Source organism: Trachymyrmex septentrionalis, unplaced genomic scaffold (genome assembly GCF_001594115.1).
Source record: "Trachymyrmex septentrionalis isolate Tsep2-gDNA-1 unplaced genomic scaffold, Tsep1.0 scaffold60, whole genome shotgun sequence".
Classification (NCBI taxonomy): Eukaryota; Metazoa; Arthropoda; class Insecta; order Hymenoptera; family Formicidae; genus Trachymyrmex; species Trachymyrmex septentrionalis.
In genome coordinates, this window is record NW_017305779.1 from 3,090,736 (window position 1) to 3,104,064 (window position 13,329).

Below are 13,329 nucleotides of genomic sequence, written 5' to 3' on the forward strand. Positions count from 1 at the left end.
CGTTCCGATGATCGCGGAAAAATAATTTTCCGGTCATCCAACTCATGATATAATAGTCTTTAAAAAGCGTTTCCACGCAATTGTCGCACACCGAAATCCTCTCTGGCTCGCAGTGAGCTTTTAATGTTCGCTCACCCGCCGTGATTACTGGCAATTAATTGAAAACGCGCGGCGGTACAACCATCTAAAAAGACACAACGGGGTTCCATCGAGGGTGGAGGAAATGGGGAGAACACAGAGGTAGATTACAACAGTAGAGAGAGAAAGGGGAAGAGGGGGAGAGAGAGAGAGAGAGAGAGAGAACGAGAGGAGGGGAATCACGCAAGAGGGAGCGAAAGAGAGTGAGATGGGATAGGGAGGGCAGTGAATTAAGTTTCTCCGCCCCTGAGGCCGACACATTCGCTGACACTCGTCACGACCACCCCCTGAGGGAACCGCGAATCTTTCAATGGAAATTCTGTCGCGAAGGGGACGCCGCACCGCCTCGAGGTGCCCGAGGATTATAAATCTACGGTGACACGATATATTGTAGAATCTTTCCGACAGCCCGAAAAAGCCCGTTTGAAGAGCGAAATTCTAAGAAACAGCTCGAATCGAAGTAAGCAAATCTCGTTCGCAGCTTTTAGGAACTCTTCGAATTTCTTATTCATTATTCCTCTGCATACATTTATCATTCGTGCGTGATTGCACACCCTATGCGTGATTGCACCTTTTTCTGAATGCCGGTCGCAACTTTTCGCGATAAGTTCCTTTGACACAGTTTCCGATAAGACAAGAAATGAAAAAACTTTTTATGCTATAGTAAGTTGAGATCATATTACTCGTTTGTGTCTCGTATTTAACCTTTGTTTCTTGTTTTCATAAAACATAAAAATAGTCATAGTTGTATTAATTACGAGTTCAATCTTTCTTTTTTACACACGTGAGACTCTTATGATTCTAATAATTTTATAATCCTTATAAATCCGGATCTACAATATGTATTTTAAGCCTTAATCCATAAGAAATTGATCAATTACAGTCGAATGCGAGGAGAATAATTGACTATGATTCATCCATTTCTTATGGCTTAAGGCTTAAAAACTTATTATAAATCCGGATTAAAATATTTAGTTGAATGTCATGCTTCACATTGTAATACTTTGACCGCGTTTCTATATACACTATCAATACTGAAATTTATATTATATTATGGAGGAAACAGTTTTGCTGAAGTATCTAAACTTTTAGCTAAATACACAAATCTGAACATAATTTTGTTGCACTATTAAAAAAATTATATAGGACACTCAAATTGATTGCTAGACTGTCAAAACATTTGACAGCATTGCTCATCGTGTTTGAGCATTCTATTTACATAATTATTTTGAATTTTGATAGTCCACACACACACACACGCACACACACACACACACAAAATAAAATTATGTTTAAATCTATGTCCAGCTTAATTTTTAGATGCTTCAGCAAAACTGGGTTTTTTTTTCCATGTACGTAACGTAAACTATAGATTTTCAGTATTGGCGGTGTATATCGGAACGGCCTTTGTATATTCATTCGGCTACTCTGAGAGAATTTATCCCCGAGCGTAACGCGAATACTATCAATAATAACGGCTCTCTAAATTTTGAACACGACGAGTCGTGCAAAAATCCGAGGGAATCACGCGACACGGCAAGCGAATGTCAAATCCAAAATGACACCACCGGTATGCTCATAAAAAAAAAAGTACATTTATATTTCAATATATCTGGCATACACGCGGGCGTTTCTCTCTCTTTTCCTCCGTCCCTTTTTCTCTTTTACCAGCAGTAAAACAGCGGACGACGCGCAAAGGTGTCGAGAGCATTTGTGTTATTTAACCACTTATATTGCACGCGCGCTGACGTTTTATGAGGAAGGGAACAACGATCCTCCGCCTCCATCGCTGGGACGAATAGAGGCGCACCTGTCAGACTATCGACGTACCATAGTACAGCCGTACCTGCGTTACTGCAACCCTCGTTCCTTTTATCCCATCGTTTTAGCGATGGCATTGATATTCTCGCGTGCGCGGCGCGGAACACTCGAAGCGCACGTATCAATCTCCTGCCACAGCCACTATTGTCTGACGACGATGGTGGGCCCGGGTACGGAAGTTACGAAACAGTGGGAGAGAAATCGTTTCTACAAATTTCTTTCTTCCCGTTATATATTAGCTGCCACCAAGTTGTTATATTTTTCGCTTCGCAACGTGCACGCTTTCCGATATTTTAGACGGAGATATTCACACGTGAATATATATTATGAATAAAAAAGGACACGGCAGAATTTTCTTTATCTCCATTTTCGAATCGGATAAAGTAAATGAGGTTTACATTAAATCCGTCGAAAGATATTTAGTGCTAATTAAATTCTAGAAATTCTACTATATTATACTATTTTTACTTATACTATTTTTAATTTAACGTTTATATCAAGAGCTGATATCGATATCGAGTGCGATGCGCTCGTTTAAACAGATGCCCGTTTTGGTTTGCTGTCGAAAACAATGTTGATATAGTCAGCCGTAGCATTGATCCGTTTTAAACAAGTGTCCCTCGATTTCGAGTCAATGCGAATTGATATTGGCTGGAAGATGGACTCCAGTGCGTCGCTACGCTCGATCGCTTATCGCTGCAATCGACTTCGACATTGCTACCGATTGCACGGACTGCTCTGTGGTTTATTGCGACTGGTGCACTATCCGATGCACTATCATCACGTTGTTTCTCTCTTTCTCTCTCTATTTCTCTCGCGTCCGTTGGTACCGTATCCAATGGACAAAACAATCTCAAAATAGAATCGTGATTGCGCTCAGAGAGACACGCTAACTTGACTAGAGTTAGAAAACTAAACTACCTCCTCGTAATTGCGTTCGTGGACGCTTTTTTTTTTTATATTCCCGCTTGTTCTCGCTAAAATGCAAAATGCAATTGAGGAAATATTCACGACTGTCCGCGAAAAACGAACGACGTATGCGGACGACATATAATGCGGAAAGATGCTCTAATTGGAAAATAAACTTCCGAAGAGAGAAATATTAAATTCACGACGCTTTCCGTGAAAAAAGGAGGATGTATTTTTAAAGGATTGATTGGAAAATAAACTTGAAGATTCGTGACCGAGATATAAATTGCATTCATTTTTTTTCTTTGCAACAAATATACGTTTCCATTAAATTGTTTAAGTTTTCGTAATCCGGCGTTCATTCGCGTGCATGGTGTGTTTGCAGACAATCCTCCTTGGTGATAGCGGAGTTGGCAAGACTTCGTTATTGGTCCAATTTGATACCGGAAGATTCCAGCCAGGAAACTTTGCGGCCACCGTGGGTATCGGTTTTACGGTAAGTACTAGTACAATATCGAGAAATTAATTAAAGCTTTCCAGCTCGATGTAACCGTGGAATGCAATGAAAACCTCTAAGTATCATTTTGCGAAGTTAAATTTAGCGAGAGCCTTCTATCTCCCATTTTTTTATTTACTCCTATCGTCTTATTAATGAACTGCCATCTTTGTCAGCTTGTAATTATTTTAAAATTAATATTTGACACCCATGTTATATATTCGAGTTACAGTCATTTTTAATTACGAGCTGGAAGGTGTTAGTACCTCCATAGTTATATGTTCTTTGTCCGTTAGTTGCGATATCAATACATGTTACCGTACGATGACGTATCAACGTTTGACAATGTGAGCAACACGTTTATGTATGAGTCCAATGGCCATGAGATACATTTGCGTGCGTTCTATAAAAGCTTTGTCTCGGCGCGTTATGTATTAACTTCGAAGATCTTCGATCACACGTAATGATATAGTATTGAAATAAAAAATTGGAGAACAAAGGGAAATCCCAGCTCGACATTTGATTTTTTAAATTTAATCAATAATTATTTATCGATATAAAATTGAAGTTCTTTTCATGTAAATCGTAAGAAAACTATTATCTGCGATAAAGCCTAATTATTTTGAGAGGAGATTTTTTTTAGAAGCCAAAAAGAGATATTTTTGGATTTTTTAAACTATTTAAACCTGAACTTTTTATTTACACAGAAGTATTTCATGAATATCTTTGATTTTTGCGTCCATATTAGACTCTTCCTTCTTCTGCTGTTTTCAACCAAATGATGATTTCTGGGAACTCGCATTTCTATTCTATAGGACTGAAATAAGAAAATTAAAATTTATTTTTCTCGTTGTTTTGATAATAATAAAATGGCGGCCTGTCATAATATATTTTGGCAGGGCGTCATTCTATTATTTTTATACTTTGAAGTATTTTAGAGATTTAGTACCAAAAATAATGTTCAACGAGAAAAACAAACTTTGATATTTTTATTTTAGAATAAAAGTGACAGCTTCTACAAATCACTGCGGACCATCATTGGTTAAACCATAATAGTGGGAAAAAAGGCAGAATATGGACGCAGAAATTGAGAAATATTTATGAAATATATATCTTTTATGCGTAATGAGTTCAAAACGTTTATAAATAATTTTCTTTCAAAAAGCTCTTAAAAATATCTTATTTTTTTCGGCTTTTAGGAAAGAATTGAACCCTTGAGCGATTGCATCTTTTATAATACTACTCCGATTGCATTACGAATTTTGTCTAACAGTGAGATATCATCTAACGTGTATATATATCTAAGAAGAGATTCTTAAGGCTGAGTTATATGCGTTTGCATATGTTTGACTTCGAGTAACTTAACTTAAAGTAAACTTCGGGTGAGCCGATAAGAAGCAAAACTAAACAAGCACTACTTGCAAATTCCTGTCGGATGCAAATCGCTGTAGGTAACGTTACCACTTTCATGTACCAAATACTGACGATACATCATTTGCCCTATACTTGCCCTAGGAATTTAGTAATCTCTGCGAAGGTAAGAGGAGGAGAGACATTATCGATGCTGTTATATGAATATCTATTGTAGACACCACGTAGATTTGCACGTCGTTTGAAACGTTGGCGTTGTTCGCCGTCGCAGCGTCAAATGAATATTTATGGTATCTCCTTCAGACTTCTTGTCAGGGAGAAATTCGATTTATGGCTACGTTACCGATTCGAGAGAAAGAGAAAGAACGAGAAACATTGCGGGGGTCTGTGACAGCCATTTGCATTTGATATTTTCGCAGCCGGTCCGACGATTATCGGGGGCACCAGCCTCGAAAAAGAGTCGTTCGAGCGAGTAGGGAGCCCCTCCCTTTTGTTCACCACTCGATTCCCCGATTACCCTACGGTAACGAGCTTTCACGAGTCACCGAAAAGATGAAGAGAGGTGAAATGACAAAAGAGAGAGGAAGAAAGACAGAGAGAGAGAGAGAGAGAGAGAGAGAGAGAGAGAGAGGGGGGGGGAGGGAGAGGTGGGAGGGATTTACAGAAGCGTTTGTATTGAGGTTTTCAGGTGGTTGATTACCCGCCTTTGATGGAAACGCCGGTAGAGAAAGTCTTTGTGATAAACTATGCAATTACGGGGGAGGAACGTCGGCCGACTTGTGAATCGTCCAGGGAGTAGCTTCAACTCGACCTTGGCATTTATCAAGCGCATAGCACGTGTCTGTCAGCCTGCAGTCGGTCATAATTCTTCATCGTCAACTCGATTATCCGTGGAATTTAATGCTTCGCCACACGAATCTTGTTGATAAGCATTTTGCGCTCACACAAAAAGATATCTTGATAAAAAGTTAACTAACGAAGATGTTTTTAATCATCGAATGTGTATAGGAAAACAAAGCCACACAATTATTCATGCGTAATTGGTTTGCGTCAGGGTGTTGTACGTTTACACTTAAAATATAATAATGTATACCTATCTCTATATGTCATTAAATTCATAATGTCAAATTATATCCAATTTGAGTTATTTTTAATTAAATAACAGCGGTGTAAAGACTCTTTATGTATAAACAAAATAAACAAAATAAATGGCGAAAAAGAGTCGTCGTATAATATATATAATTAAAGATAATAGTCAAAGATACATAAAATAAAATAAAAAGTACAACGGCGTATAATAAAATATAAAACAAACAAGTTTCGGCTGCTGGATTGAGTCCTCCTCATGAGGAGCAGCCGAAACTTGTTTGTTTTATATTTTATTATACGCCGTTGTACTTTTTATTTTATTTTATGTATCTTTGACTATTATCTTTAATTATATATATTATACGACGACTCTTTTTCGCCATTTATTTTGTTTATATTATTTTTAATTATTTCTATATGTTGACGCTACTCCTACTGAATATATTAATTTAACTGAAACACAATTTAACTTAACAAAATATATTAAATTTGACTCAAACTTAGTCTATTATTTTCTAAGTGAATTTCATACATTAATATGAATTTTGTTTACTTTGAACCTAACTACAGAAATGGATAATTTATATTTTAACACATATGAAAGTTAAAAGTAACAAAATGTTATTTAATTCAAGGGATTGGGTTGCCACTGCTCTTTTTTAATAGTGTACGTATTACAAAATTATATAAAAATTATGTACATTATATAAGCTATGTTTTACGAGTCATCCGTATAAATAATCTATAGCTCATCGAAGCCTATATTCTTTGTCATTGCATTAGTCTATTTCGCTTATATATTTTTATTTTATCAATATTAAAATTAGATGTATTAATAGTCACAAAATCGAATTTATTTTTAATTAATTAATTAATTTAAATGACTTCTTTCTGTATTCTGTTATCCAATTTATCCAAATTTACGTATGTTACATTGCTTATATTGTCTACAAAGAAAAAATGCATGTGAGAACAATACGTAAACAATTTCCATGTAAACGTCTTGAAATATAAGGTACAATCCCCTGGTTTATAGTCTTCACACGTGGAGGACTTTGTTGTGTCGCCATTATAGGAGGCTTTATTTCCGCGATAGAGTATCGTGAAGTATAGAACTTGGATGTCGAGCCGTTGATGATTATAGGGCATCGAGTCGCTGCACTTTCCAGTTACGAGAACGCGTCTCGCAGCTTCTCCTCTCTCGCGCTCGCACACCGGTGGCTGATCGTCGTTTCGCTAACAGTTCGAGAAAGTTGAAATTGCTCTATCAAAACGACCGTCCCGCTGCGGATTTCTCCGGCAACGCGAGAGAGTCTATCTTGAACGCTCTCCCGCGCATGAAAGTTTCATTTCATTACAAAACCGAGGAACGTCGCGGATAGACGTACGTGCGATTTAGAGAAATTGCTTGCGCGATTTTTCCTCGCAAGAAAACAGTAATTAATATTTGATTAAGAAAGGTCTGCGAGCGCGCGATTGGAATTAATATTGCACAAAGTGTCTCGGTCGATCTTCGACATCGCATGTGGAGTACAACTTCAAATGTACTCGGCGATATTGCTTACAATTATCTCTGTTTATTTAATTTTTGCACAAGAGGTCTATTTTTCTCCACTTCTGCACTTTGAACCGGTGCAATAAGTTGAAGTGAAATAAACGTATATTTGTTTCATTTCAATTTATTGCATTGTATGTACTAGTTCAGACAGTGCAGCAATAAAAAACAGACCTAAGATCTCTCTCTCTCTCTCTCTCTCTCTCCCCCTCTTTCTCTCTCTTGCAGCTGTTATGCAAATTTTCTTACCATTATATTTTATCGATTTTGATTCTATTAAAATTTACAAATGAGTATAATACTTGTACATGTTGATTATATTTTTTAATTTAATATCTTATGTGTTTACTGCAGTTTTGATCTGTGTCTAATAATAATTCCGTTATGACATAAGTCAGAGAGAGAGAAAGAGAGAGAGAGGAGGGGGAGGAGGAGATGGACGGAGAAACAAGTGGAATGTGTTCTGTAATTAGTACGGGAGTGTCCCTTTCTGTATACATTTAATTCGTACTGAGGAAGAGTCGATGGTCAGAGCTAATTAATTACTGCGAATTCCAGCTCAAGTTAAAGATCGTTATAGTTAATCAGCATCCATCCAACGAGGAAGAGTCCATATAGTACTAATTAAACTACGCTTACGCGTACTGAACGTCCGTCTTATTAATTAATCCTGGCTCGCTCAATTAAGTGTTTCACGCGATGTCTCAACATTCTCTTCAACATGCATCGCGTATGAGAGTTATTATTCAAATACGAGTTCATATTAGGAACATTTGATTCAAATAGCTGTTAAATTGCTTTGTCTTGGTGGTACTGAATATTTGATAAAAATACGTCAATCGATACGTATTAGCGAATGCATACATGTGAAAATAATTAATATTGGGCTCGATTTTGGAATTCGGCTCTGCCGAGATTTTCATTACCTACGTAATTACTATCTGCATGTGACGATTATTCGCGTTTCATAATTGACGAATTTCGTTGAATCCATATCACACACACAATAACGACTTCTATCTACATTTATATTACGTAATTTACGTCATTTAGCTTGGACGAGAAAAAAAAAATTAATGTATTTCTTTTCAAATTGTAATGAAATTTTGATTAACATCGTCGCTTATTTCTCATTTTTACCGCTTGCTTCTTAAAATTCAATGCAAAATTCATTATAAATGTATAGAGATGGAATCGAATAGAAAAATCTCAGCGCCTCTGTAAAGTTTGCGATGGCAGAGAGTGAAAATGGATCGTGATCACATTGAAGCTTACCAGCGCATAAAGCAGAGAATGTGAGAAAATGTCGGAACGATCTTTGACAAGACTCGAAAGAGGAGATGACACAAAGCGGTATGCTGGCTTTGCTCCGCATTGAGACACTTAGGTAAAAAGCTAAAAGAATCGAGGGATTGCGGAAGAGGGATGAATAAAAGAAACCGAAGGAAGTTGAACTTGGGTACGGAAAAAAGCAGTGACCTTCTTTCAGATGCAAAAAGTTGTGCAAAATGCCTCAGAAGTATTTGAGATCATAGAAAAGCTCGTTCGCCGTTTAAAATATGTTAAATGTATATATATATATAATTTTTTTAATAGATAATAAAATAGGTAAACAAATAGATAAAAACAGATTATACTGAAGTACGGTATAAATTGCAACTATTATAGATAATACACTGAAAAAGAAATCTTAATTTCAAAGAAATATCTCTTTGCTCGTATTAAAAAAAAATTATTTCTTTGGATCAATAAAAATTTCTCTGAAAATTAAATATTGTACTTTAAAAAAAATAAGATATTGTATTTTCAAAGAAATTTTCATTGCTCCAAAGAAATAATTTTTTTGAACAGAAAGAGATATTTCTTTGAAATTAAGATTTCTTTTTTTTTTTTAGTGTACTAATTATATATGGAAATTTGCACGCCCCATAATTTACCTAATTCAATTCTACGGTCTAATGTCAAGTTTGATAATCCACACGTTTGATAATTCTCTGCGAAATAAGGAGTGAAAGGCGGGAGTAAAAGTAAAACTAATTATAATTTTAAGAAACGCAAGATGGAGGTAAGCGTGTATACTCTGTCTTTCTCTCTTTCTTTCTCTCTTTTTCATTGTGTGCAACCGGAATATCGAGGGTTAGAGGGGCGGGGGGAAGGTGAGTAATAAATCACTCGGGCCGACAGTGCCAAGTTAGGCTGTGCCACGTGACGAAGCAGATTCGACCTTTCTGCTCCTTTTCCCTGCTCCAAGTGCCTCTTCTCACTCGCGAAGAAAAGTCCCGAGGCGAACCGTACGGATTTCCACGATATTTATCAAATTGCCTGCGTATACTTAGAGGGATATCAATTTCACATATTTTTTAAAGTTTCCTCATTTTTCATCGAATACTTTAATAGAAAATGGCGCTTTGTGAGTAGACATAGAATTTTTCATGTGATTAAAATTTAAAAAAAATCTACACATATAATATATGCCTATATTTAAAGATCTATTTATTTAAAAGTTTATTCAGTGACGTTTATATATGACGACGCTTAGTTTGCATGAGGGTCCCTCATACAAACATTATGTATATTTAAAGTAACTGTAATGCGCGTGGTTTTACCTTTTTCTTTTTTTTTTTTTCCACTTTTTGAATTCTCCAATGCCGAAGATTTATATTGGGCCGAGAGTTATATCTGCCCGGAAATTAAGGGGAATTTTCGATTCGCTTTGCGACATCGAGGTAATATGATTATAGAGCAAACTGGATCGGCATGCTCGGCGACGGCCGTAAAGAAGATTTTAATTACACGCAACTTCGCCGATCTGTTTGAGGCGAGCACCTGCGAGACTTACTTTTCTACGTTGCGCGTCGCGATCGTATTTATAACAGGTAAAAACGATGTGAAACGCGCAACGCGCGTCAAAATACCCGCATAATTGTAACATTAGACACTGATCAACTGTACTCATGGCACTTCAATAAAATCATTCCGGACCTCCGGCTTGATTGTAAAGTCTCTCATCAAGCGGATATTGAAACATAGTACAGAGCAATCATCCGTGGAATTTATTTCCCAGCGGGAAAATTCACTGGGAGGAACGTAGGATGTGCTCGTTACGTTAGCGATAACCATGTTTCGTATATATGATCGGAATAATTGACTGCGCATTTAATCACAGCCGTGCAAAGAGGCGCACCGTCTACCCCGTATCCAAATTTCACTCGTCGATTAATTGCATTCGGATCCCGATTCGTATTCGCTTTCGTGTTTGCAATAATCTATCTCTCACGGTTGCTATTATCTGCAGGTGAATCCGTAGCTTACCGAATTCAAATTTATCGCTTTTGGTATACGCGTTTCTCTCTGGGTAATATTTACCTTCCGTTCTAGATCCGCCTATGCGTCTGTTTCACTCGTAATGCACACACGGCGCAAGGCGGATCTATGCTTTCTCCTACACGAGATAGCCCCCAAAGAGGGATTTATCGATGGCCTCCTCGCCGTGGTGGCTTCCCGGTGCGCCTCGCTATGAGAGAAGCGATCGCTGATCGTTGTAACCAAACGCGCGGTTTGCGCCACGACGGGAATCGCCAACTCTCCGGACGGTGCCTCGTGTTGCTCGAATCGTTTCGGATCTTTTGCTCTTGCATGCATCGACGGTACGAGAGAGGCTCGAACGTTATTCTGGTCACGAACTTGGGGCCCCCCCCCCCCTTCGCTCTCCGTTCATTCTTCTTGCTCCACTCCGCTTCTTCAATCGTGTTCTTTCCATTTCTTCCGCTCATTTTGCGGCTGCTGCCTCATTATAGCCCCGCACCGCTTATCAATATTTATGTCAATTTACTTTGGTCAAAATATCAAAAAATAAAAAAAAAACTTCCTAACTGATCTATCTATTTGTTCGTTTATCTACTTCATCATGAAATAAACCGTTTAAAAGAGAAAAGGAAAATAAAAAAGAAAGAAAGAAGAAGAAGGAATAGCTTGCCAGATTCAAACAATCGAAGTCTTGGCTAAATGTTTTTTTTTTTGCAAATATTAATGTCTTACTTGTATCTAATTTTGACGCAGCACTTTTGAACAATGTTACATGGAGTGCGGTCCATTTAATGATACAAATGCTTTAAAACATTTGATTGACCAATCAGAAGAAAGAATTTTACTAATTGGCCAATCAGAGAATGCTTTAAAACGTTTGTAGCATGAAATGTGAATAGTAGCTATAATTTGCAAAGTCTATGGCCGATGTTCATAGTTGGTTCTTATATTTAAGTACAGTCTTAAGCTAAAGCCGTTAGCATCTTAAGACATTACTTAAGACGGTCTTGAAATAAGAACCGATGAGTATTGACCTGTTGCGTCTTTATTTCAACGTGAAGCTGTGGATAAGGAGTCGGAGTACGGATTGCCGGTTGCGGTTCTATTTTAGCCAATTACGATGCAGCGAATACGAACCAGCTGCATCGTAATTGGCTAAAATAGAACCTAGGCTTGCCACAGACTTGGAAAACAGGAAAAACCGGAAAAAGCCAGGGAAAATGTAAAACAGTCTGAAATTTCGAATTTGCCCACAGTTTCCCTGAAACTGCTCCTATTCCAAATAATCGTTATAGTTTTCAAATATTATACATTATCTGACGTTGGTAGTCAAATACGTTCGAAACTTGCACACTTTAAACGAATTTTTAATAAAACAATAAGAATTTATATTTTATTCAGTATTTTTATCTGATCCCTCTTTTCCGTCATAACTACATTCTTTTTTTTTAAACTAATTTATTTTTTTTTGGCTTGAATTTACATCAAAAATTGTACTAAGCCTTTTCCCGTTGTTTTTAATAATATAGACTAGCTTTTCCTACAATCCTCGAGTCTAAATGTAAAAATTTACATTGTATTCTATATTACCCATGGAAAACTTTCCATTTCCATCCAGGAAAACCTGGAAAAGTCAGGGAATTTTTTAATTCATTTTCCGTGGCAACCCTCGGAACCGTCGGCAATCTGTAATACGATTATAACTCGTGAGCGTTCGCATTTTTCCAAGACAAGGTGATTGCACCCACGTCGAGTTATCCTCTCGAAGGTCAATATCGGACCGTGAGGGCATCGTGTATACATTTCTCACGTTTCTTATCGGTGCGATATAATCGCCGATCATTTAGCTTCTCATAAATCATCAGCGAATAGCGAATTCGCGGGGAACGAAACAGCAAGGTGCGAGCGCGCGATGTCCGCCGACGACGATATCGAATTACTCTTTCAGGCAGCGCGGGCGCGATAAATTGCGTCGGGGATTAATACCACATCTGCCTGTTGCTCTGTCCCGTGTAATCTAATCGAGGCCGAGTGTAAACTACATCGCTGGAAGATCGGACCAAGCGAGGGCGAGGGGACCGGTACGACGGGACGTGGCGGGGTGGGTGTTCGGCAACATTTGTCGTTGATTATTGGTTTTCGATATTGTTGCTGCGCGCACGTTTCCGAAGCGCGTTTTCCTTCGAAAATAATCGGCCACGTGCGGCCACACGGTCGGATCGATTAGAGGGATTAAATTAGTGCCGCGTGTGTTGTTTGAGCCGCTATTCTATTGTTTGACGTGCGATTTCGTCATGTAATACATACAAATTTTCTTGTTTACACAAATTTTCCCCAATCGACCGTTTTGATCGAAGTTAATATTTTACTTTGATCCATCGCCGATAACCCGACATTGCCACGGACGGTTTTGTTTCTCATGGGAGCATTTTTTCGTTTCCCCGACGTTGCATAAATGAATAATATTTGGATCATCAATCGCGAATAATCAGCGATTCTGCAGTCTTTCGTTCCTCGTTGAATTTATCAAATATTTTTCTTTTTTTTTTTTACACTGGTCAAAAAAAACCCCGCTGGTTTCTACAATACAAGCCTATTCTTGAGCTCCGATTTAAAATCCCGTTACGTATGTTTACCTTTCATT

The 13,329-nt window shown here is 37.7% G+C and overlaps 1 protein-coding gene across 2 annotated transcripts in view; it reads left to right on the plus strand.

The window, feature by feature from the left end:
* The window catches only part of LOC108752669 (ras-related protein Rab-37-like), an 87,015-nt gene that overhangs the window by 20,867 nt on the left and 52,819 nt on the right, over positions 1 to 13,329 (plus strand). For both annotated transcript variants that reach the window (XM_018493681.1, XM_018493682.1), the window contains exon 4: positions 3,254 to 3,364. In XM_018493681.1, coding sequence (XP_018349183.1) covers positions 3,254 to 3,364 — 111 coding nt within the window. The remainder of the gene's footprint in view (positions 1 to 3,253; positions 3,365 to 13,329) is intronic.